The sequence below is a fragment of the Loxodonta africana genome, chromosome 1, assembly GCF_030014295.1.
Source record: "Loxodonta africana isolate mLoxAfr1 chromosome 1, mLoxAfr1.hap2, whole genome shotgun sequence".
In the NCBI taxonomy this organism is placed as follows: Eukaryota; Metazoa; Chordata; class Mammalia; order Proboscidea; family Elephantidae; genus Loxodonta; species Loxodonta africana.
The window spans coordinates 13073778-13096669 of NC_087342.1; the positions used below are offsets into that span (position 1 = coordinate 13073778).

The 22892-nt window shown below is 41.6% G+C and overlaps 2 protein-coding genes across 12 annotated transcripts in view; both read right to left on the reverse strand.

Annotated features, from left to right (window-relative positions):
- KPNA1 (karyopherin subunit alpha 1) overlaps window positions 1–5573 on the reverse strand; it is a 76550-nt gene extending 70977 nt beyond the window's left edge. Inside the window, exon 1 of the mRNA XM_010592918.3 lies at window positions 5419–5573. The gene's annotated coding sequence lies outside the window, so the exon portion shown is untranslated. The remainder of the gene's footprint in view (window positions 1–5418) is intronic.
- Window positions 5574–13186: 7613 nt separating this feature from the next.
- Window positions 13187–22892, reverse strand: part of PARP9 (poly(ADP-ribose) polymerase family member 9) — a 31855-nt gene continuing 22149 nt past the window's right edge. For 8 of the 11 annotated variants that reach the window (XM_064288760.1, XM_064288835.1, XM_064288809.1 and 5 more), the window contains 3 exons: window positions 21641–21783; window positions 20838–21012; window positions 13187–14115 (listed from right to left, as the gene is read on the reverse strand). In XM_064288760.1, the coding sequence (XP_064144830.1) occupies window positions 13823–14115; window positions 20838–21012; window positions 21641–21783 (611 nt within the window). In that variant the 3' untranslated portion in view covers window positions 13187–13822. The other 3 variants (XR_010322528.1, XR_010322524.1, XR_010322530.1) reach the window with 3 other exon arrangements.

The window sequence follows — 22892 nt, forward strand, 5'->3', positions numbered from 1 at the left end:
GACTGGCAAAATTAGAAAGGTGGATGAAGGCAAGGCAAAAATGTGAACAAGAACCTCCTGCGATGCTCTTAGGCACATAAACTAGTACTCCCATTTCATGACCCTAGACTCCCACTCCTTGGGTGTGTGTCCCAGAGAAGTTCTCACACAAGGATGCACAAGTGACAGTGTGATTACCACAATGTACCTGGGAAGGCAGAAAGCTAAAATGCGGTGGGTGCACATCATGGAATTATACGCTAGACACAATTTTATATATACACAAAACAAAAATATCCCCAAAACAATGTTGAGTTAAAAAAAGGGAACATGACAAGGTCTACCGCACAATACACAACTACACACACACACACTCTACTATATTTTAAATGATACATATATAAGTAAGAATGTATTAACCACAATGATGTAGGTCGCTGTGGGAAGCGGTAACGGAAGTAGGGCTGCTCGGAAATGAAAAAATGTAAAGGCCCTTGTACAGTCTGATGATATCAAGAACTGAGAAGCATAATTATCTCTAAACTCTTTTTTAATCTGAGGTCCAAAAAAACGTACTAATAAATTTCCCAGATCTAAAGAACATGAATTCCCAGCTTGTGGCACAGTGGTTAAGAACCTGGCTGCTAACTAAAAGGTCAGAAGTTCGAATCCACCAGCTGCTCCTTGGAAACTCCATGGGGTAGTTGTAGTTCTACTCTGTCCTACAGGGTCACCATGAGTCGGAATCAACTCGATGGCAATGGGTTTTTTTTTAAGAACTTACGGAGTGCCAAGTTAAAAAGACTCACACCAAGGCATATCATCATGGAATTTCAGCATTTAAAAAAAAGATTCTAAAAGGTTCTGGAGATTGGGAGAAGGAAGCAGAAGGTCACATACAAATAACAAAAAATCAGAATGACTCTGACCTTCAACAGCAATATTATAAGCCAGGAAATAATGATGCTATGATTTCAAAATTTAGAGTAAAGATGATTTTCAGTCTAGATTATACCCTGCCATACTGATGAAATATGAAGGAAAAATAAGTCATGGAAGATCTCAGAATGGTATTACTCATGTATATGAAGGTAAAATAAAGTCATGCAAGATCTCAGAAAGTGTTTATTACCCATGTACCCTTTCTCAAGAAACTACTGGAAGATGTACTCCAAGGAAATGAATAAACCAAGGAAGAACACAGGCAACAGGAAACTGAAGATCCAATACAAGAGAGAGGCAAAGGGAATTTGAAGGATGACATAAAGGAAATTCCCAGGATAACAGCTGTGAAACAGACCTAAAAAGTAACCAGTTCAGATTGTATTAAGAGGACAGAAGATTTGTGGATAGCTGTCTCAGAAAATAAAGCAAAAAAAAAAAAAAAGTATGAACTCCAGGAAAAAAACAAATAGTTAAGACAGAAAATGATACTATAGTACACTATATGGTTCAAAAAAAAAATTTTTTTTTATATGGTTCAGCTGTGAATATTTACAGTTAGAGTAATGTAAACACTGAATACTGACTTAAAAAAAACTGTGAGACTTAGGAGGATGGGAGAGGCAGGGTGTATACGTGGTAGGTATGCGTGGTACCCTAAGGAATATCTTGCTTACAGGAAAGTCAACCTATAACGTCTAAAACTGATATATCAAGAAACATCAACAGAAGCGAGTTATTTATAAACACGAAAGCACAAGAGGAAACAGCTAAAAGAAAGGAAGAGTGTAGCCTTTAGAGTACAGAGACTTGGACCGGTGACAGCTACTTGTCAGATATTATTCTAATTTAAAACCATATTTTTTTAATAGAGATAAAACAAGGATCTTGAACATGCTTCCAGCTTTTAGCAAATTAGATCTTCACAGTATTATTTCACGGTGTTAAAACAAACTACATCTAGTTTGTTCTACTAGGGAGACCGAACTGCTAATAAAGTCAAACTGTACTATTTGATGTGAACACAGTACAAACTGCCCAATGTTTGAATCCCAGCTCCCCGACTTATTCTGTGAAATAGCACAAGTTACCTAACCACCCTGTGCCTGTATCTACCTCCACAAAGGGGTTTTACAAGGATAATTAACTGAAAGCATCTGATGTGTTGCCTGACCCATAGTAGGTGCTCAATTGATGTCAGCAGCTTCTGCCTGCTTTTCTGTTCCCTAGCTGCAAATCCCTACTCTGACCCTAACCTGCCTTGCTGGTCAGAGTACAGAGACTCATGGACAACTCAGCACATATCCCTCCTCATGCTAGAAAACCAATCATGATGAGTAAGCAGGCTGATTGCATAGGAAGGCAGCATTACTCTTGTTATGTGTGGGAGATTACCCCCATTATCCACATTCTGGATTACTGCTTGCTCTCAAGAACTGTTCCAATTAGTCAACAACACTAAGTCAGAACTGTATTTTCATTTAGGTCTGTTCTGTAGCATTGCAATATCTTAGCAATAAAAAAAAAAAAAAACACAACACCTGTACTTTCCACCAGTCTTCATCTCTGCTCTTTCAATGTTTGACTTGAAAATTTTCTAACACAGGCCCTATTTGGTCCCCAGCTGGCCTGGGGCCATCTATCTCCTGCTTACTGTAACAAGAGTGAAATCAGCTGAAATCACCTAACTGAAGTGTTCACCATTTCTGATATTTTCTTCCATTATGGCTGAATTCATAATATCCTGCAAAGTACACCGAGATCTTAAAACAAAACAAAGACAGTAACGAGATTATCTTTAGGTCATCTTTACTTGCATGGTCAATCAAAAGTATTCACACATACTTCCAAAAATAATTTGACAGGTTTAAAGGCAAGACGTCAGAAAATCATCAAGACTTTATTTAATCATTAATTCAACAAACAACATGCTAAAACACTGGAGATAAAAAGAATAAAATATTTCTTGGAAGAAGTACAGCCAGAAAGCTCCTCAGAAGCAAGAATGGCCAGACTTCATCTCTCCTACTTTGGACATATTATCAGGAGGAACCAGTCCCGGGAGAAGGACATCATGCTCGGTAAAGTAAAGTGTCAGTGAAAAGAAGAAGACCCTCAACAAGACGGACGGACTGACTCAGTGGCCGCAACAACAGGCTCAAACACAGCAATGACTCTAAAGCTGGTGAAAGACCGGGCGGGGTCACTAGGAGGCAGAGCCGACTCGATGGCACCTAACAACAACAATTCAACCCGCAATATGCTGAAAACACTGGAGATAAAAAGAATAAGATGTAATTCCTGCCCTCAAACGGAAGAGGAAAGGTAAAATAAGAAAATAGTGAAGGCATAAGAGAACACAAAGAAAACAGGCCAGGAAACAACTGAGCATAATTCCAGGCTACCTCGCAAAAAATATACATAACACAGTTGAGGCTAAGGAAAATTACAAAAATTCAACACAACTCAGTTCTGAGCCTCCTGACAGCCAAAGTGTAAAGAGAAACAGAATGGCATTAAAACAATCATGATCTAATAAAAAGCAGCTGTTTAAAAAACTAAAAATAAAAATGACCGAGAAAAAAGCCTGGTACTGAGCTCGTAAGAATCTGTCTCTAAGGTCTCTATTTTATGAAGATCGATGAATAAATAAGAAATAGTGTCTCCAGGAGCAACGAAGTTAAGATTATTTTCATGTCCTTTCTTCTACGTCGATCCTAGATAAAAGTCAAGGTACATGATATTATATCATAGTTCTATGAAAAAATTTATTTGAGAAGCTAAAGTAACATTATGTAAGTATACTGATTTCATGGAATAGGTTTATTTTTGTCATTTGGTTCATTCTAGGTTTCTATGTTTTGATTTCCTATTAGACTGTAAACTCCTCAAGGATTATACTGTCTGCCTGCATTTGAACTTCCTTTGCTATTTAGTAAAGTGCTTTACAGTTTCTGCTCAATTACAACGACTAATAAAATGCCCTGCAGTCAGTATTTTATATTGTTAGTCTTTCTTGCTACATTATAAATTCCATGAGGACAGGGACAGTGTCTTGATGACGACTATATCTCAGGCACATGATCACTCCATAAATATTAGCTGAATAAATGAAATAAAACAAAACCCGTAAGTATTAGAGAAGAAATCTTAAAATGGAAGTGATTTAGGGCTCTAAGGCTGGTTCCAACAAGGCCTGAATGACCTTAGGTAAGTTACTTAACTTCCCCGACCTTCGATGTTTTTGTCTATATAACAGGACAAATTAATATTTACTTTTTAAAAATTTACTTCAGAGTTACTGACAACATTAAATGTTTTAATACATGTAACATACTTAACACGACGCCTTCAAAGGCGCTCAATTAATAGTCATTCCTCTACTTTCTCTCATGTCCTGCACGTCAAAAACATGAATCGCACATAAAACAGGGCCTTCCAAGACTAAATTATTTCAGTAAAAATAAAATAGAGTTCCTTCTCACTTTGCTTTGAGAAAATGTCATTTCTTCAGTCTTTAAAATCGGGGGAAAGTAATGTGAGAATTACTTTCAGAATATTACAGAAGGAAGAACAAATTAAGGCAACAACAATGCCAAAAATAAGCTTTGAAGCATGGGGGGTGGGGGGCGCCCGACGGCGGGACCACCTACCCATCCCCTGCTAAGAAATGGGGGCTTTGAAGACACCGTTTATTTAAGAAAAAGACTGAAAAACATCATTTAGCAGCCTTTACAGAAAAAAATTCACAGTCGTTGATTCTAAATTTAAATCTTAAAAGTCAATTGTTTTGCAATCTGTCATTGAAAAGGGGCTCGTTAAGTACTTCCTTCCGTTCGACCCTAAAACGTTCCTTCGCGACGATTTCCCTAAGTCACCGTTGAGTTTCCTCACGTTTTGAGCTGAACCTGACACCTGGCTGTTTCCCTCGAGTCGCACACGCCACGCACACGCGAACTTCTGTCATTCCTATAATTACCACAGCCCCGTCGGCCGCTGCGGGCCCCGGTTGTTATGACATCTGTAAACTGCAGTCGTTCCTGCCTCCTCCCAGGCCGCCCGGCCGCCGCTCCGGGCTGGGCCCCAACTTGTCGGTCCCCACGACGGCCCCTTCCTGCCCTGGCGACGGTTCGTCCTCGCCGCCCTGCCCTCCCCGGCCCGGGTCCCCGCGCTCCGCGCTGCCCGCCGCCGCCCCCGGCCGGCCTCACCCCGCCCCGCCGCCTCGGCGCCCCGCGGTCCCCGGCGCCGCTTCCAGCCCCGCCTCGACCGGCGTTCCTGACGGCGATCGCGCCCGCGCTCCCCACCCCCACCCTGGCCTGCGCCGGCCGCGCGGCCGTTAGTGAGGACAGCCGGGCCCGTGACGCACGGACGCGCCGCCAACGCCCGGGCCCGGGAGCCGAGCTCGAGCCCGGCCGGCGCACGCCCTCACGCCGGGGCCTCCCGCGGGTCGCACCGAGGGAGGGGGAGGGGCCGCGGCCGCGAGGCCCCAGCACTCACCAGGCTGAGGGCAACCGATCCCGGTGCCACTGCTGAGGTGAGCCGCTCGCCCGCCCGTCCGCTGTAGCTCCTCTGCGCACAACCTCGGAGAGCCGGCCGGCGCCGCGGCGGTGCTCACCAGGCCTCGCTCTCCGCCGCCGCGCACCGAGCAGCGAGACCAGCTCAGCCGGCGTTCGCACTGCGCCTGCGTGCGGGGGCCGGTCCCCGCGCCTGCGCGCTCCGCTCCGCCGCCCTGCCGCAGAGGCTGCTGGGAGACGTAGTCTTCCACCAGTGTGGCACTGAGCGCCGCTCGCCGTCTCCAGTCTGTAAGGAGCCTGGGGTAGGGGAGGGGGTTCGCTGTCCACAGCGCGGGTTGTAGATTCGTGGAGGCGTGACAGAGACGGTACTTCTTACTTTGTATGGCAAAGTTATGTTTACAAATCTGTCTTCACTAAACTTTTTCAGGGCGGATGAAGCCTCATTCACCTCTCCATATTTAGCTTCTGACATGGCAAGTACCTAATACGTGTTTATTGGATGAATGATGTATTGAAGCCCCAGGGGGCATTTAAAAAGTGTTAAAAGTGAGTAGCCTCAGGTCTAAGGCGTTCGCGTGCTGCATGGTTGCAGGAAGTCCCTGTGTATTCCACTTCTAATTCTTTCCTATCCCCATTGCCCAATAATATATGAGTAAGAAATTATATGAAACCCAAATAATTGTTTTGCTCTCAATAAGTGCTCTCAAACGAAAATTTAGGGCACATAAATATTATGGTTAAATTTAAGGGAAAAAATATATAATGGAATTCTTCTTTTGAGGGAGCAAGTAAAGCAGTGGCTTCAAAAGAAGAAAGATGGAAGCCAACCAAGCAGAGGTCATGGAATAGGAAGTGTCACAGACGACATGTTTTATCAAATCAATTTAAAAGATAGGCGGAGAAGCCAGGAAAAAGAGATGGGGTAGGTTATTTACATTTATAAGTGAGGGAAAGACGGGAGGACCATACCACCTGAATCCTAGGTTAGGCAATGTTTGTATGTCCTGGATTTCTGTCTGCCCTATCAGCTTACCCACTGTGATGCACTTAGACGGATCAGACTGGAAGTTTGAGCAGGGGTGCTGAGGAAGTGGAAGGTGTTTATACTTGGGAGCAAGGATGCCTGACCACAGCTAAGCTAAGGGCAGATCACCTATTCCAATTGGAAACTAGGATTATTCTGAGCTGGACTACCATCTTTATGGAAGCTGGTTGATTTCCAGTTCATCCTTATTCCTAGCTAGGGTACAGCCCTTGAGGGTCCCAGCCAAGTGTGGGGTATAGTTACTAGGGCCTCTTCTCCTTGGCTTGAGAGCAAGAGGTTTGGTTTTGGTTCTCCTTGGCCATAACTCCCCAGCCCCAAGGGACAGCCAAAAGCTCTGCTCAGTTTTTCAGCCACTGCTTTCAGAATCTGTCATCTCAAGTGGAAAGCTGAGCTTCCCCTTTTTTCCAGATCTTGAACTCACAGGTTTTCACTGCCTTGGTAGCTCTTCAGTGCCTTAATCTTTTGTATATTTTGTCTAGTTGTTCTCTGAGAGAGAGTTGGTCTAATACAGCAACAGTATGCCATTGCTGGAAGCAGAATTCCTACATCCATGTTACTTTTACAAAAAACGTTATCATACATGGTGTTTTACAAACTAATGACTCTCTTAGTACATCTTTTTGTATTTTGAGAAATTAAAAAATTATAAAACAGTATTTTTGCTATGATAAACAATGCTGCTATGAACATTCTTATACAGGGAAACTGCTAGATCCTAGGAGGTTGACTATTTTCACTAGATGTGCTGCGAAGAATTCTAAGATGGTTCCAACTATCTCTGCTTCCTGGTGTTGCCTTATATAATCCCCACCCTTTGATTGGGGGGCGGGAACTTTGACTTCTACCGGATAGAATATGGCAAGGGTGATGGGATGTTATTCTATGACTATGTTTCACTATGGGAGACTCTGTCTTACTAACTGAGCTAGAGACTGGCCTGGTGGCCTTGAAGAAGCAAGCTGCCATGTTGTGAACTGAAAAGGGTCTCCTGGCAGGAAACCGTAAGTGACCCCCAGGACTCTGGGGAAGCCTCCAGGTCAACCAACAGCCATAAAAAGCCAGGGCCCTCAGTCATCGACCACAAACCCAGTGTCGTGGAGTCGACTCTGACTCACACAACCAGAAGGAAAAGAATTCTGCCAACAATCAGAGAACTTGGAAGCAGATTCTTCCTCAGTCACACCTCCAGATGAGAACACAGCCTGGCTGATACCTGATTGCAGCCTTGTAAGACCCTGAGCAGAGGAAACGCCTAAGCTGTGCCTGGACTTCTGACACCCAGATATTGTGAGCTAATAAATGTGTTTTAAGCCACTAAGCCTGTGGTAATTTGTCACACAGCAGCAGAAAACTAATACACTAGGTATTGCTGGATTATTTCACAAAGTAGTTGTACCAATTTATACTCCCACAGTTTATAATATTGTCTTTTCTACATATTTTTGCTAACATTTAGAAATGCCTGATTTTTTTTTTTTAATTTTTGCCAGTCTGGTGTGGAAATAAATAATATATAATAAACAATCATACACATGCATTATTATTTTAATATAAAAACATGAAAAATAGATGTTTACTTGAAATTATATAGTTTTATTTCTTTTCTGTTACATAAATGCTATTATTTAAACAAAAGAAATATGTGTGAAAACATATAACAATATTTTTATGATGTTTCTGTCCTCTAATACAGCAATTTATTTTAACTCTTTTTTTAATTCCATTACATATTTAAATTTTATAGGCTATATTATTGTGTATTCTTAAGATACATAAATGTGAGACTTTTTAAAAAGAGAATGTAAATACAATGGGACTAATTAAACAGATACTACCTATATTAAAAAGTAACAATGACATGTTTCTTTCTGTCCCAAGATACAGTAGGATATTTTTACTCTTTTAGTTGCCTTTTCTATTAATGCATCTCTGAACTCCCTGGAGCCTTTAGGGTATCTTTCTTTTCTTTTGTGTAGTGGTAAAACTGAATACAGTCAGACATAAAATTAATTTCGACTTGCAGCTCTGCTCTTATAATGCCTACATTGCACTGATTCCTGGTGTCAGTACAATGCAATGACATTAAATATTCTCTCAACAAACGTGTTTGAGCATAAAATACTTAGGATTTTACTTTCTTAATAACACAGCAGTTCTTTTAACTTGTAGGAATTCATTTCCAGCTTTCCAAAATGTCCATCCACTTTGTATCTACAAGCTTGCTTTGGTAAACTAGCTTTTGTCTGTCAATCGGGTCCTTTGCATCTATAATCATGTAGGTTCTCCATGTCTAAAATGCCCATCATTTTTAAACACTCTGAAATACGTTGAATGTCATCATAAGTTAACTCTCTTTTCCCCAGGCAAAATCATTTTAAAGCATAGAGGTGATTTGAATTGTGAAATCAAACTTGGAGTCCAAATTAGTCAGTTTAAAAATTATGAAGCAATCTTACTTACAAAAAAATTCAGTCTTTTTTTTTTTTTCTATGTGAATTTTTATTGCAATCTACACAGAGCATTGAACAACTCAGGTGCAGTCCGTTCATCCTTTTTCTAGGCTCGTTATGGCCTCTTCGAGGATTATCAAACAGTTTTAGAAAACAGTATGTATGTTTCTGTTTTACTGTAATCCTTGTCCCCTTTCTCATTCTCAATGTATTTCCAAATTGGAGCAGGATATTCTTCTTGTTGCACACTTTGAAAATGTGATTTTATGGCAAGCAAATATTTTAACGTCTTTTCTACGGCCAGCAATGATGATAGTCATATTGTAGGCACATGTCTAAGGAGATTATCTCTGTCATGGATTGAATTGTCTCCCACAAAAATGTGTGTCGACTTGGCTAGACCATGATTTCTAGTATTGTGTGGTTGTCCACCATTTTGTGATCTGATGTGATTATCTTATGCGTTGTAACTCTTAATCTCTATGATGTTAATGAGGCAGAATTATAGGCAGTTATATTAATGAGGCAGGACTCAATCTAAGGGATTGGGTTGCATCTTGAGTCAATCTCTTTTGAGATATATAAGGGAGAAACGAGCAGAGAGGAGAGCGGCCTCAAACCACCAAGAAAGAAGTACCGGGAGTAGAGCACGTCCTTTGGATCCAGGGTTCCTGCACTGAGAAGCTCCTACACCAGGGGAAGATTGATAACAAGGACCTTCCCCCAGAACTGACAGACAAAGCCCTCCCTGGGAGCTGGCACCCTGAATTCAGACTTCTAGCCTCCTAAACTGTGAGAGAATAAACTTCTCTTTGTTAAAACCATCCACTTGTGGTATTCCTGTTATAGCAGCAGTAGATAACTAAGACAATCTCATTCCATTTCTATGAAGTGAAAAATGTGATTAAGTGCTTTTCCACATTTTGAGGAAACTAAAGTGACCAAAACTTTCATTATGAAAGCTGCCATGTCACATGTAAGCAAACCACACTCCTTGTTTAGCAGTGTTGTTTACAAGGTGTACAGGACGTTCGTTGTTTTTAGTTGCCATGGACTTGGTGCTGACTCATGGCGACACCATGTGTACAGAGTAGAGCCACCCCACAGGGTTTTCATGGCTGTAATCTTTCAGAAGCAGATTGCTAGGCCTGTGTCCCAGGGTGCCCCTGGTGGGTTTGAAGCACCAGAGTTTTGGCTAGCAGTTGAGCACTTAAGTGTTTGCACCACCCAGGGACTCTTCGCAGGACATTTAGTAGATGAAATCTTTTCATTTTCTTCGTTAAGAAGTTTAGAGATTGAATGCAAAATTAGCATTTGCACTGAAAACACTTAAATGAGCCAAGTCAAGTTTGTATTTGGATATCAACAATCTTGTTTTATAGTTTTGTGGTTTCATTAAAATCTTCATAAAGATTGCAATCAATGTCATGGAACAATTTGTGTATGAATTATCGAATGGAAAACTGATTTGCTGTGTAAACTTTCACCTAAAGCACAGTAAAATGTTTAAAAAAAAAATCTTCATGGATACCAACAAGACAATTTGAAACTCCATTTTTCAAACTGTACTACCTAAGAGCTAGGGGGAACACTTTTTCTGAATCAGAAAATATAACTTTATTGTTTCATAGAGGAAACCCTGGTGGCGTAGTGGTTCAGTGCTACGGCTGCTAAGCAAGAGATCAGCAGTTCAAATCCGCCAGGTGCTCCTTGAAAACTCTATGGGGCCATTCTACTCTGTCCTATAGGGTCACTATGAGTTGGAATCCACTCGACGGCAGTGGGTTTGGTTTTTTGGTTTGGTTTCATAGAGCAATCAAAGGCATGGTACAATAATGTATGCCCATTCATGTGATATGCCCAAGCTAATTCATCAGGCACTATTTTCAAATGAGTATTACTGTCTTTGAGAGAGACTATAAACTTTTGACTGATTTGAAAGTACTTGTCTGTCTCATCCTGGACCCGTGAGCCTCAGTCTCCATACGTGCTTTTACATCCCCTTCCACCATTGTTGTTCGTTGCTGTTGGGTCGATTCCGACTCACGGTGACCCCATGTCTGCAAACCCCATGTGTGGTCTGAAGGATTTCCAAGGCTGTAATCTTAACAGAAGCAGACTGCCACGTTCTTCTCCTGTGGAGTGGCTGGTGGGTTCGAGCCGTCAACCTTTTGGTTAGCAGTCTGAGTGGTTAACCACTGCGCCATCAGGCCTCCTCTATGCATATAGTCATATGCTATTCAGAAACCAAAAAGATCCAGTGAGCACAAATTCAACCATCAAATAGCAGTTTTGACTTGGACATGGAAACCTAGATAACAAATGAATTGTATTCTTTACCATGTTAATTCTAACTTTTAAATGATATTTAACTTCTAATTGCAAATATTTGCTGAAAGAAATTTAAATTATCATAAAAATATTGACATCATAAAACCTGCAATGTGAAAAGGTACATCATAAATATTACAGAATATATATATGATACATATATTTCTCAAGCTTCCATATGGGCACAGGTCTTGCAGAGCTTTCTCTTCTATTCATTTGACTTGCTTTCTAAATTCCATTTTTTGTCTAGTATTTATAAATCTTATACTTTATTTCTCCTCTTTTATTGGTTGCTCTTAAATTTTAACCCACACACTGAACTTAATAGCTCTATTTGCTTCTTGAATGATATAAGGACTTTAAAAGACTTTAAGTGTAGTTGCCCACCCATCATTTTGCATGGTCCATTTTTCAGTATTTTATCTTAGTCTTATTTTATTTCCCAATTTAGACATTTCTATGATTGTTGTTTTATAAAGGCAATGATTGTTTATCTTTATCCATACTTGCCAATTTCTTTGCTCATCATGCCTTCCTGTAGCTTTGATTTTTCTGTTTCCCCCCATTCCTGATATAAATTCTTCAGATTTTAAGTTCCTTAAGTAAGACTCTATTGTTGTTCAGTTCAGTTTTTCTTGGCCTGAGAGTGTCCATATTCAAAAATGAAGGCAAAAGAAAAGTTTAGTTAATTAAAGAATTCTAGGTTAACAGTGAAGACCCCTTGGTGGCCTGAATAGTTAAACACTCAGCTGTTAACCAAAATGTTGGCAGTTCAAACCCACCCAGTGGCTCCGCAGGAGAAAGACCTGGCAATCTGCTGCCGTAAAGATGAACAGCCCAGAAAACCCTATGGGGCAGCTCTACTGTATCGCATGGGGTCACTTTGAGTCAAAACCAACTCGATGGCACCTAACAATAACAGGTTAACAGTTAATATCTCTCAGCCCTTTGAAAATACTCCTGGCTTCTTTTGCTGTTGAAAAGTGTGTTTGTTTTCCATTGCTGCTGTAATAAATTACCACAACTTTAGTGGCTTAAACCAACATAAACGTGTCTTCTGTTTTCGTAGATCAGAGTCTCTTATGGGTCTCGCTGGGATAAAATAACTCGTTGGCGGGCTGCATTCCTTTCTGGAGGCTCTAGAATCTATTTCCTTGCTCATTAGGTGATGGCAGAATTTAATTCCATGCAGTTAAAGGACTGAGGTCTCCATTCCCTTTCTGTCTGTCAGCTGGGTGCCACCAGTAGCTCCTAGAAGCCCTTCCATGGTCCTTGCACATAGTCTCCTACATCTCCAAACCAGCTCGAGGAATCAAATCCTTCTCGTGCGGCCATCTCTCTGACCCAGCTAGGAAAGGTTCTCTACTTGTAAGGACTCAGAGGATTAGATTGGGCCTACCCAGATAATCCAGGATCATCTTCCCATCGCAAGGGTAATTTTAATTATATTTGCAAAGTCCCTTTTGCCATGAAAGGTAATGTATCTCCCACTCTGCTTCTGATTTGCTGCATCCCTGATTCACCTGGCTAACCCCTACACATCCTTCAGGTCTCAGCTTAAATCTCACTTTGTTGAGGAGGCCATCCCCCCAACCCCTGACTAATTTAGTCCTCTCTCCGTTTGGTTATACCTAGTCACACTTGGTAAGTTGTCTGTATCTGCCTTTCTGATTATTTAGGCTAAAAGCTTTATAAGGACGTTTGTCTTGTCTCCAGCGCCATACCCTCAGCACCCAGCAAGTGACTGAAACACATCTGGTGATCAGTAAATAGTCAGTGAAATAATAATTTGGCCTTATGGTACCAAGTGGCATTGTCTTATATGGCTTTGTCATATCAAAAAGAACACTGGCAGAATACCTGCCTTTTGATGTCCTTCCACTTCAGATAATTTGTTTTACACCTAATTTTTCAGAGCCAGTAACTCAAAGGTGATGTTTTTATTGTTTTAAAAATATATACAATACAACATTTGCCAATTCAATGTTTTTCAGGTGTACAATTTAGTGTTATCAATTACATTAATCATGTTATACAACCATCAACCATAATCATCAAATTTTCCATCAAAAAGGTGATTTATTTTTATATTTAAAACACTTTATAAGATTCCCTGGAAAATCTAAAATCATCCTGCTGACCTAATATACTATCATCATTTTGAAAAATAAAAGGCTTGGATTACATACTAGAAAAATCTCATTACATAAAAAACTTTTTTTGCTCTTACCTATAGTAAAGGAAATGGTCCTAAGAGTGCTTTAGTTGGTATGTTCCCACCCGGAGCCCAAGAGATGAAGGCAAAGATGAAGGCGCTAAGATGCTAGTATGTGGCGTGTCCCTGGAATACCCCAATCAGTCTTAGAGATAACACATTTGGCATATTCAGATCACTCTTTGAATCACTAGTGGTTAGTTAATCATTTGATTAGTTCCCCTAGAGCAAAGCCATGCCAATTGTTACAATTATATGGACGTTAATAAACAGAGCTGCCTCTTGGGGATCTCCCCCAGTGTGACTGAGGAAAGCATCATCTGTCCTGATGAGTACTCCCGTCACCCTACTTGTCCTGGGTACAAGTCCACAGATACTGGGGCAGAGCTTGCGTGCCACTAAAAATAACAAAGGTCTCAGGGCTGAACACACTGTCAACCACACTGTCATGGCTATCTATGGCTCCAGGACTCAATGGTGGGGGGACAATATTTGACTGACGACCCTGGCAGAAGGACCCTGTGAGTACTTCAGCCTCAAACACATAGATCAGTTTATCAGTGGCAGGGGTCTTCTTGGTCTGGTCTGCTAGGCTTTTGAGGTTCTTGGTGAAGTATATGCCAGCTCCATATTTTGAGTCTGATAAAAGAAAAAAAAAATACTATTATGATCTGGCAAGTCATATTGCCTATTTGAGTACTAAATGTGTGTTATCTCTAAGGTCCTCCAAATAATTGCCTCCTCCTGGTCTCAAGTCCCTGTGTCTGTCGCAGATACACAAAGATGTTCTCTTGAGGCAATTTATCATTGATTATCATCAACATAATAAGAGCTTATATTTGACTACACCATTAGGCTTTTTAGTGAAATCTATGGTTTCCAAAGCATTTTTACATGGATTATCTTCAGTTAATCTGTGATTTGGGTAGTATCTCCACTTAACAGATGACAAATCTGAGGTTTATAGAGATTGTGACTCAAGTCAACATTATCACCTAAGCTGCTGACAAAGACAGCATAATGTTCTCTTAGAACAATGCCCAACTTCTACCTGCTACACATAGGGGCACCTCTAGAACTCTTGAGAATTGGGTTAATGCAATCAACACCTAATAAGAGAAGGCAGTGTGTCTCCCTAACTCAGGGGCAGCATATCAAGAAAATATGTCAAAATAGAGGAAAAGTAAAGCTTATAAAAATAGTGTCAATGTGCACACTGCAATGTTTAGGAAGAAAGACTCTGGATCTCGGGAACATCCATATTCTGGTCACTAGAGGGGTATTCTTTATTGTGGGGCATGGATAAGTCACCAGTTCTCACCATGGCCTAGCAGAAACCCCACAAAGAATCTCCACATGCTTTTGAGCTAGAGCCATGCTCACCAGTCAATGTGCCACCCATCAAGCATCCTGGGTACTGTGATACCAAGAAAGACGCAAGTATTCCAACCACTGGAAATAAATATGCTCCATTCTGGCATAAATGCTTACGACTTATCTTCTCTAGAGTACTAACAATACCCAACAGGCTGAGGGCCAAACTCTGGACCTCAGGGTAATCCTTGTTCAATGCTCTTCCTACCCCTACTTAAAAAAAATCTTAAAAGAGGAAAAAATAATAACTTCTTTGATGCCATATTCTCACTTCTTTCTTCCTTTTTCCCTTCCTTCTTTCCCCCATCTCTCTTAACATTTACTCAGGACCTAACTGAACACCATTTCAGGCTGTACAGCAGCGTTAAAAATAGGAGTGTAATGTCGGCCACATACGTGCTTTTTAATTTTCCAGTAGTCATGTTACAGTAAAAAGATATAGGTGAAATTAATTTTTTTATTTAACCCAATTATTCAAGATATTATTTCAACTTGTAATCAACAAAAAAAGTAATTAAAGAGATATTTTACATTATTCTCTTTTGTATTAAGTCTTCAAAATCCAGTATGTATTTTACACTTAGAGCACATCTCCACTTGGATTAGCCATATTTGAACTGCTCAATAACCACATGCGGCTAGTGGCTCCCATGTTGGACAGTGTAGCTCTAGGCTTCAAAAATGACTGAGACATGATCCCTGTCCTCAAAAGTTCACAAAGGGAACTCCACATATTAAAGAGATAATATAGGACAATTTTATGTGGCAAGGTAGAGTTTTGAGATAAAAATCAATGGTTTTTCTTTCCTGGGAGTTTCTTCTTACCATTTGTTCCTCTACCTATTAAGCTTTTGCTACTTATTACCTCGGAAAATGTGTGTGTGACAGAGAGAAAGAGTGTGACAGGCAGAGATCATTGCTTTTAATTCACAGCAGAGAATATGGTCTTCAGAGTCAGGCTTTCTGAGAGAGAAAGGGCTTTGTGAGCCACAGGGCTAGAACACAAAGTTTATACCATAAATGGCAGAGGAGGGAAGAAGGGTAGTTTTCTCATCTCAAGGCAGATAAAATTATTCCAGCCTATTAAAAAAAAAAAAAAAAATTTTTTTTTTTTCTTTTATCGAGACGAATCAGAGGGGAAATGATTAGAGCTCTTGGGGACACTGAGAAGGGCTCACTCTGCTGCACTCCCTCCATCCCCAGAGAGAGCCATGGAGTTCAAGATGAGGTGACACAACAGAAATCTAAGAAAAACTAGTGGGACTCCCAGAGCAGAAGGGACCATTGCCCGTCTCTGCTGGGAGCAGCTTCCCCATGTAACCTGGTTCCTGAGTGGAGAATAGAAATAACTGAGGAAGATGTCCAGGAAAACAGTCTAGTACTATCCCACAAGACCCTGTATCTCAGTTTACAGGATGTACACAAAAATTTCTGTGCTGCAGGAGCGGTGCAAATGTGGTTTGGGAAGGGATTCCTCTGGCATGAAAAAGGCAGAATGGCCTGTGTAGACCCTACCTAAGAGGAAAGGGCACAGGAAATTTAAGCACAAACGATTCCAACTCATAGCGACCCTATAGGTCAGAGTAGAACTGCCCCATAGAGTTTCCAAGGAGTGCCTGGTGGATTCACACTGCTGACCTTTTGGTTAGCAGCCATAACACTTAACCACTACACCATGAGGGTTTCCATTTAAGCACAGGTGGGTGCTAATAACCAAAGCCCAGAGTGGCTTATCTAGCAAGTAGGCAGAAGACAGATGGAGGCAAAGGACAAATGGAGGCCATGAACCAGACCACCAACGCCACAATGCCTTCCCACCAGCTATATCACCCTCATGGAGAAGGAAAGGAAAAGGGGTGAAATCTTGTAGGAACTGAATTGAAACTTGAAGGCACTAAGAAGACTCTGAAAAGGACTGAGTTCACCTTGCACTGGCAAGATGGAGTTTTCCACATCTATGGACATGACAGCATGATAGCTAGGTAAAGTTCCATTATAGAGCCACAAAGAAAACAAGTCTCACTCCTGAGTTTTGTGGGACTGTACATTTTTGTACTTGTTATAGATGTTGTAACAAAAGAATGGAGGAAGTACAGGAGCACAGAGGAAGATGCAACTCACTGGGCCTACAGAAGTAGGGGAAGGTGTCAACTTGGAGATGCCGTTTGAGCTGTGTCTTGCAGAAAGAAGTTTGCAGGCTATAAAGAGTGAGGAGGACAAGCGTTCCAGGCACAGGGAACAGTACTTATGAAGGCATAGAGGCATGGAAGTATATACGTGTTAAAGTTCACGGCTAGAGTGTTGAGAAACATAGCGGGTGATTAGGTTGGTGAAATAACATGTAGCTAGGACCTTATCTGCTTTGCTAAGGAGTTTGGGTTTTTATCTTGTAGGCAACTGGGAATAGAGATATTAAGCAAAAATGTAATTTTTTAGCATGATAATTCTGGTGGCAGAGTAAAGGACAGATTTAAATAGGGTAGGGCTTGAAGGAGGGAAAGACCTGGTAGTAGTCTAGGCCTAGGGGAAGATGAACTAAGGAAGTAGAAATAGGTGAAGCTAGGTTGAGACCTTATGAGAATCAATAGGACAGGGTAACTGCCTGGATATAGAAGGGCAGGAATGGTAACAAAGTTCCTAGCTTAGGAGACCTGGTAGGTACATTGTGATGGTACTAATGAGGTTAGGGTGTGTCAGAAAACAAAGAGCATATTTCTTAGGGAAAAGCATGGTAAAGAAAAGAGGAGCTCAGTTTGAGGTATGCTGAATTGGAGGCCCTGTGGGACATCTAGGTGAAGATGTCCAAAAGACGGTCAGAAATACAGACTTGTAAGTCGGAAGACTATCACTCATCTGTCAGTTTGTTGTGCTGTGGTGGTCTGCGTGTTGCTCTGATGCTGGCAGCTAGGCCACTGGTATTTCAAATACCAGCAGGGTCACCCCTGGTAGACAGGTTTCAGTGGAGCTTCCAGACTGACACGGACTAGAAGAAAAGGCCAGGTGATCAACTTCCGAAAATTAGCCAATGAAAACCTACGGATCACAACAAAACATTGTCCGACTCACTTGTTTTGGACATGTCATCGGGAGGTATTGATCGCTGGAGGAGGACATCATATTTGGTGAAGCAGAGGACCAGTGAAGGCATGGGAGACCCTCACTGAGATGAACTGGCCCTACAGATGCAGTGACGGGCCTGAACACGCTAACGATTGTGATGATGCAGGACTGGGCCACGTTTTGCTCAGTCGTACATAAGGTCACCATGAGTCAGAGTTGACTAGACGGCAGCTGACAAGAAGAAGGCAGGAGACAGGCAAAGGCGTTAGAGTGAAAAATGTGGAAGTCACCATCAGAGAGGAGTTGAAGCCATGGGAATAAGAATAATCACCCAGGGGTAGATTGTAGAGGAAAAAGAGAAAAAGCGTCCTTCAGAACTCAGGAAAACATCAACCTTTAAAGGATGTGCAATAGATGAACTCACTAGATTATAAATTATGAGGTCAGGAATGTTACGTATTTTGCTTACTGCTGTAGCCCTAGCACCCGGCACAAAGCCTGGCTCACAGAATGTGCTCAATAAATACTTCTGGGATGAATGAATGAACCCAATAAAGAAACATTTCAGTCAAGACCTACAAGCAAGAGATAACTCAGAACAGAACTGGTTAGACTGCAAGCAGGGATAGAAAAAAATACAGCTTTGTTAACAGAGATTCCCTCTGAGTATTAGCAGCCATCTAAATAGACTGAGAGTCAATTTGTATTTGTATTTGTATTTGTAAACTTGTGGGGCTAAAAAAGCTAAGAGCTTCTGTACCCCAAATAAAAAATAGGTAAAAACAGGTTGCAAAACAGCTTCAGTGATAGATAAGTTTGTATCTCCTGGGTTTCTCAAGCACCTTCAGTTAAGATTTCTTACCACCCAGAGAGATGAGCCCATGGCACAGGTCACATTAAGTGTCTCCTCATTGAGTCTATAGTCTAGGTAGGGAGATGGGCAGAGCACAGAGGCCAGCAGGTAAAAAGACCAGAATCCAGAGGTTTAAAGACTATGTAAAGACAAGATCTTGGTTGGGTTACTGAAGACAAAAACTTGACCAGAAGCAAATAGGCCCCATACCCACTGGGTTTTTAAAGGAACTATATTGGTGAAAGGCGCCTGGTGGCGCAGTGGTTAAAGCGTGCGGCTGCTAACCCAAAGGTCGGTGGTTTGGACCCACCTGCTCCTCCACGGGGGAAAGATGTGGCAGTCTGCTTCCTTAAAGACTTACAGCCTTGGGGTCGCTGAGTCAGGATCGACTCAACAGCAATGGGCTTGGTTTGGTTCTGGCGTTGCTGAGGGAACCACAAGACTGGTCGACTCAACAGCAGTGGGCTTGGTTTGGTTCTGGCGTTGCTGAGGGAACCACAAGGCTGGCCGTCAGTGGCCCCTGAGGCTATACAGAGATCCTTGGAAGAACATCAGCTGGCAGTGGGCTTCTAGAGCATCTTCCCTTGGCCTGCTTCAGAAATGGTCAAAGATGGCCACACATGAGATCTTCCCAGAGGGCAAAACCAGGGGCTTACTCCACTCCCAGAACAGGATGTGATGAGTGGCATGGGCCAGTGACTGCAGTGACTGTTTTGTGTTCTCCTTATTCCCTTTCAGAATGGGAGTTTTTATTGCAGTTTTCCTGTTCCTTCTCGTACCCTCTAGAATGTGTTGTCTCTAAGCTTTAAGATAGAGAGGGCTACCTGGACTTGAGGCTAATGACAAGGCTTGACAGAACTTTGAGACTGTCTTCCTTGGAAAGATGGTGTGTGTCTTAGATGTTTCAGGAAAGAAGATGTGTATAGATGTTAGGTAGGCAGTTAGCAGTGTCTACCACAGGACCAAAACGAGAGCACTTGCTGGAGTTAGAAAATAGAATAGGGATGATCTTAGCAAGAGTGGTTTAACTTGGGGGCGGGGGAGGGGATGCAGAGGAGCCAGTCACAACAGCTTCAGGAGCAAATACAGTTGTGGATTTTTAAGACCGCCAGTGAAGGAACGGAACTGATCATAAACTTCCTGATTACACTCAAAGACTTCTTGGTGGGAATTCATTTATCTATTTTTCCCCCCAGATTGTCTATGTTCAATTTTTACCCCAAGGATCACCTATGCTCTCTCTGGGGCAAAGAGAAAATGATTTCTAGACCCTTTGCTTTCTAGAAACCAAGACTATCAGATCCACAGCAAGGATCAGGCTACATAGTTTGAAAGGTAAAGATGAGGAGCTACACCATTATTGGACCAGGCAAAATCAAGCTGCACTACTAGGCAACACTCCCCGCCCCCACCCCGCCGCCCCTTCTCCTCCTGTGATTATTGCTAAACTCCTCAGCTGCCTTTGGCAAGATCTAAAGCCAGAATGTTTTCATTGTTGGCTGAAAAGGAAAGGGAACAAGATAGCAATTAAGTATGCAATACTCTTTTATAACTGAAAAGAGACAGGGAAGCTACAATAGAACCCCCATGGCTGAGAAGGCTCTTAAAATGTTATTTACTTCACATGCTGGATGATACCCAATTCATTCACTCTCTGGCTGCAGGAAATGAAGAGGCTAGAAAAGACTAACTTCATTAAATTCAGGAAATTAAGGGATGAGGATGGCTCAGCGGTGTTGATAGTAATTTTGGTGAAAGTTAAGTAAGCCAAAAAAATAAATAAAAATAAAAAAACTCCAAGGAAGGTACACTCTGCAGGTAGAACATAGGAACATAGAAAGGAGAAAACCGGTGACCTACCAGGGATCTTATTGCTCACACTTTCATCACCATAAAACCCAGCATCAACAAAAGATATGAAGGAAAAATAAAAACATGACCCTTTCCAAATGACTTCGCCTCTAAATCTCAGTTGATCCCCTCCCCAGAGCAACAAATGTTGGTGAGTCATCTCTTGACGTCTGGGCACCAGTTCCCACATAGGGAGCCCTGATTGCGAGGGACTGACACCTACCACAGGGCATCTGGTACATTCTTTGAAAGCCAGCTCTGCAGACCACATTACAGAACTGGCGTGGGACTCGCTGAAACAAACTGTGGCTTACAGGCTCCTTGCGTGCCTTCCCTTCCATCATTTTCTTCTTTGCTTGGAAGACAGCACTCAAAACCTCGTTGTTTATCTTCTCCACCTGTATGTAACCCAAGGAAATGAAAACTGATAAAGGGGCTGGAGAACTGCTAATTAAATTGCCTGTTACACTGCTTCAAAAGGAAAGGTGCCTCTGTGCAAATTACTTTGCATACAATTTGCTTTTCATATCAGGTCATATAGGAGCCTCTCCTTTCCCCAGTCCTCTCCCAGTTTGGCTTCTATCTCTTCAAAGCTCCCTGTCCCTTCCTTGATAAATTCATTTAATAAAAATTCACTGAGCAATCACAATGTACCAGGCACTTGGTAATGAAATGGTCAACAATATGGACATAGTCTCTGCCCTCTTAAAGCTCATAGTTTAGTGAGGGATTAAAAAAATAGGTAAACAATTATAATACAGTATGATCAATGCTATTCTATTTATTTTGCTCCAAGATAGGCAGACAGCTCCTTCCTGGGTCTTGTATCTACCCTGGTGTACATCCTGACATCATTTTCACTTCCTGATTCCATCTATACCCCTCACACCTGTCCTTCTCCCAGTCTCATTCTGGGGATTCCAGGCCAACAAGGTGCTGGCTCAGAATATCAGCAGGCGAGCTTTTAGCCACACAAACAAGTAAATGAATAGCAAGATGAGTCAGACCCTTTGTAATCAGGCGTACCTTTATAACCTGAAAACCACATTTTTCAAACTGTTTCTTTTTATCCTGAAGTGCTTGAGTCGAAAACGTTAGAGGAATTTTCACGGGATTGATATTTTCTTTCCTTTCATCCTGGTTTTTTGGTTGCTGGCCAGTCCATTGTCCTAAAAATGAGTAACATAAAAGTTTGCCTTAATTTTCTGTGAGAGAGGAAAGATTTGCCAAGAAATTTGATGAAGCAAATTCTAGAAAGTTGGAGGAAGAGATCAGCCGGTTTAAACTGCATGCTTCGCACAGTTTAGGACATGCAAAGAGAACTACCGTACCGTGAGAAGTCATAGGATAAAATAGAAGGGTAGTAAATTAGTTCTCAGGTGATTATGAGGCTGAGGGGACATAGGGAAAAAAGTTAATACACTTCCCCAATGCCGTAATGATAATATACAATTTGTTGCTCATTCATAATATTTCTATTTCTACCCAGGATGCATATCAGTAAAAAAGAGACAAACGTAAGAAAACATTAAAGAATGATGGAAAACCATATATTTATTTAACACTTCAAGGTTTTCAACGAGATTTTACACTAGTATCTCATTTGATCACACACCACCACCACTGAAATAACTAACACGATTCTGTCAGAGAAGAAAAATGCAGAGGAGTTAAGTGATTTGCCCAATATCACACAGCTAGTAAGTAGATCCAAAATTACACACCTGGCTCTCACCGGTGCTTTCTGTAACGGGGCAAGGCAGAATATTTGGTACATATATTTTTTTTATATCACACATAAGGCAGAATACTTGGTACTTATATTTCACAAGACACGACAGCTCCAACAGTGGGCTCAAAATTCCAACAATTGTGAGGACTGCACAGCACCCGACGATGTTTTGTTCTGTTATACACAAGGTTACCCTGAGTTTGAGCCAAATAACAACAACAATATCATTCATACGCCACCCAGCCAAGAAAAGCAGTTTGGAGATTAAGAGTCTCTGGTGTCTTGTCTGAGTTAGAATTGACTTTACAGCAACAGGTTTGTTTTTTTGGTGTCTTGTCTTATCTTTCCTTCCTTTTTTCCTCCCTTGCTTCTTCTCTTTCTTCCTTCCTTTTTCCCTTCTTTCTTTCCTTCCTCCTTCTCTCTCTCCCTCCCTCCCTCTTTCCTTTCTTTTTAAAATTCAAGGGACAACCTGTTCTGGTCCAGAGAGCTCCTTGTTGAACCAAATATATGGGTGGACAGGTAGAAAATAAAAAAAGGTGGGGGGGG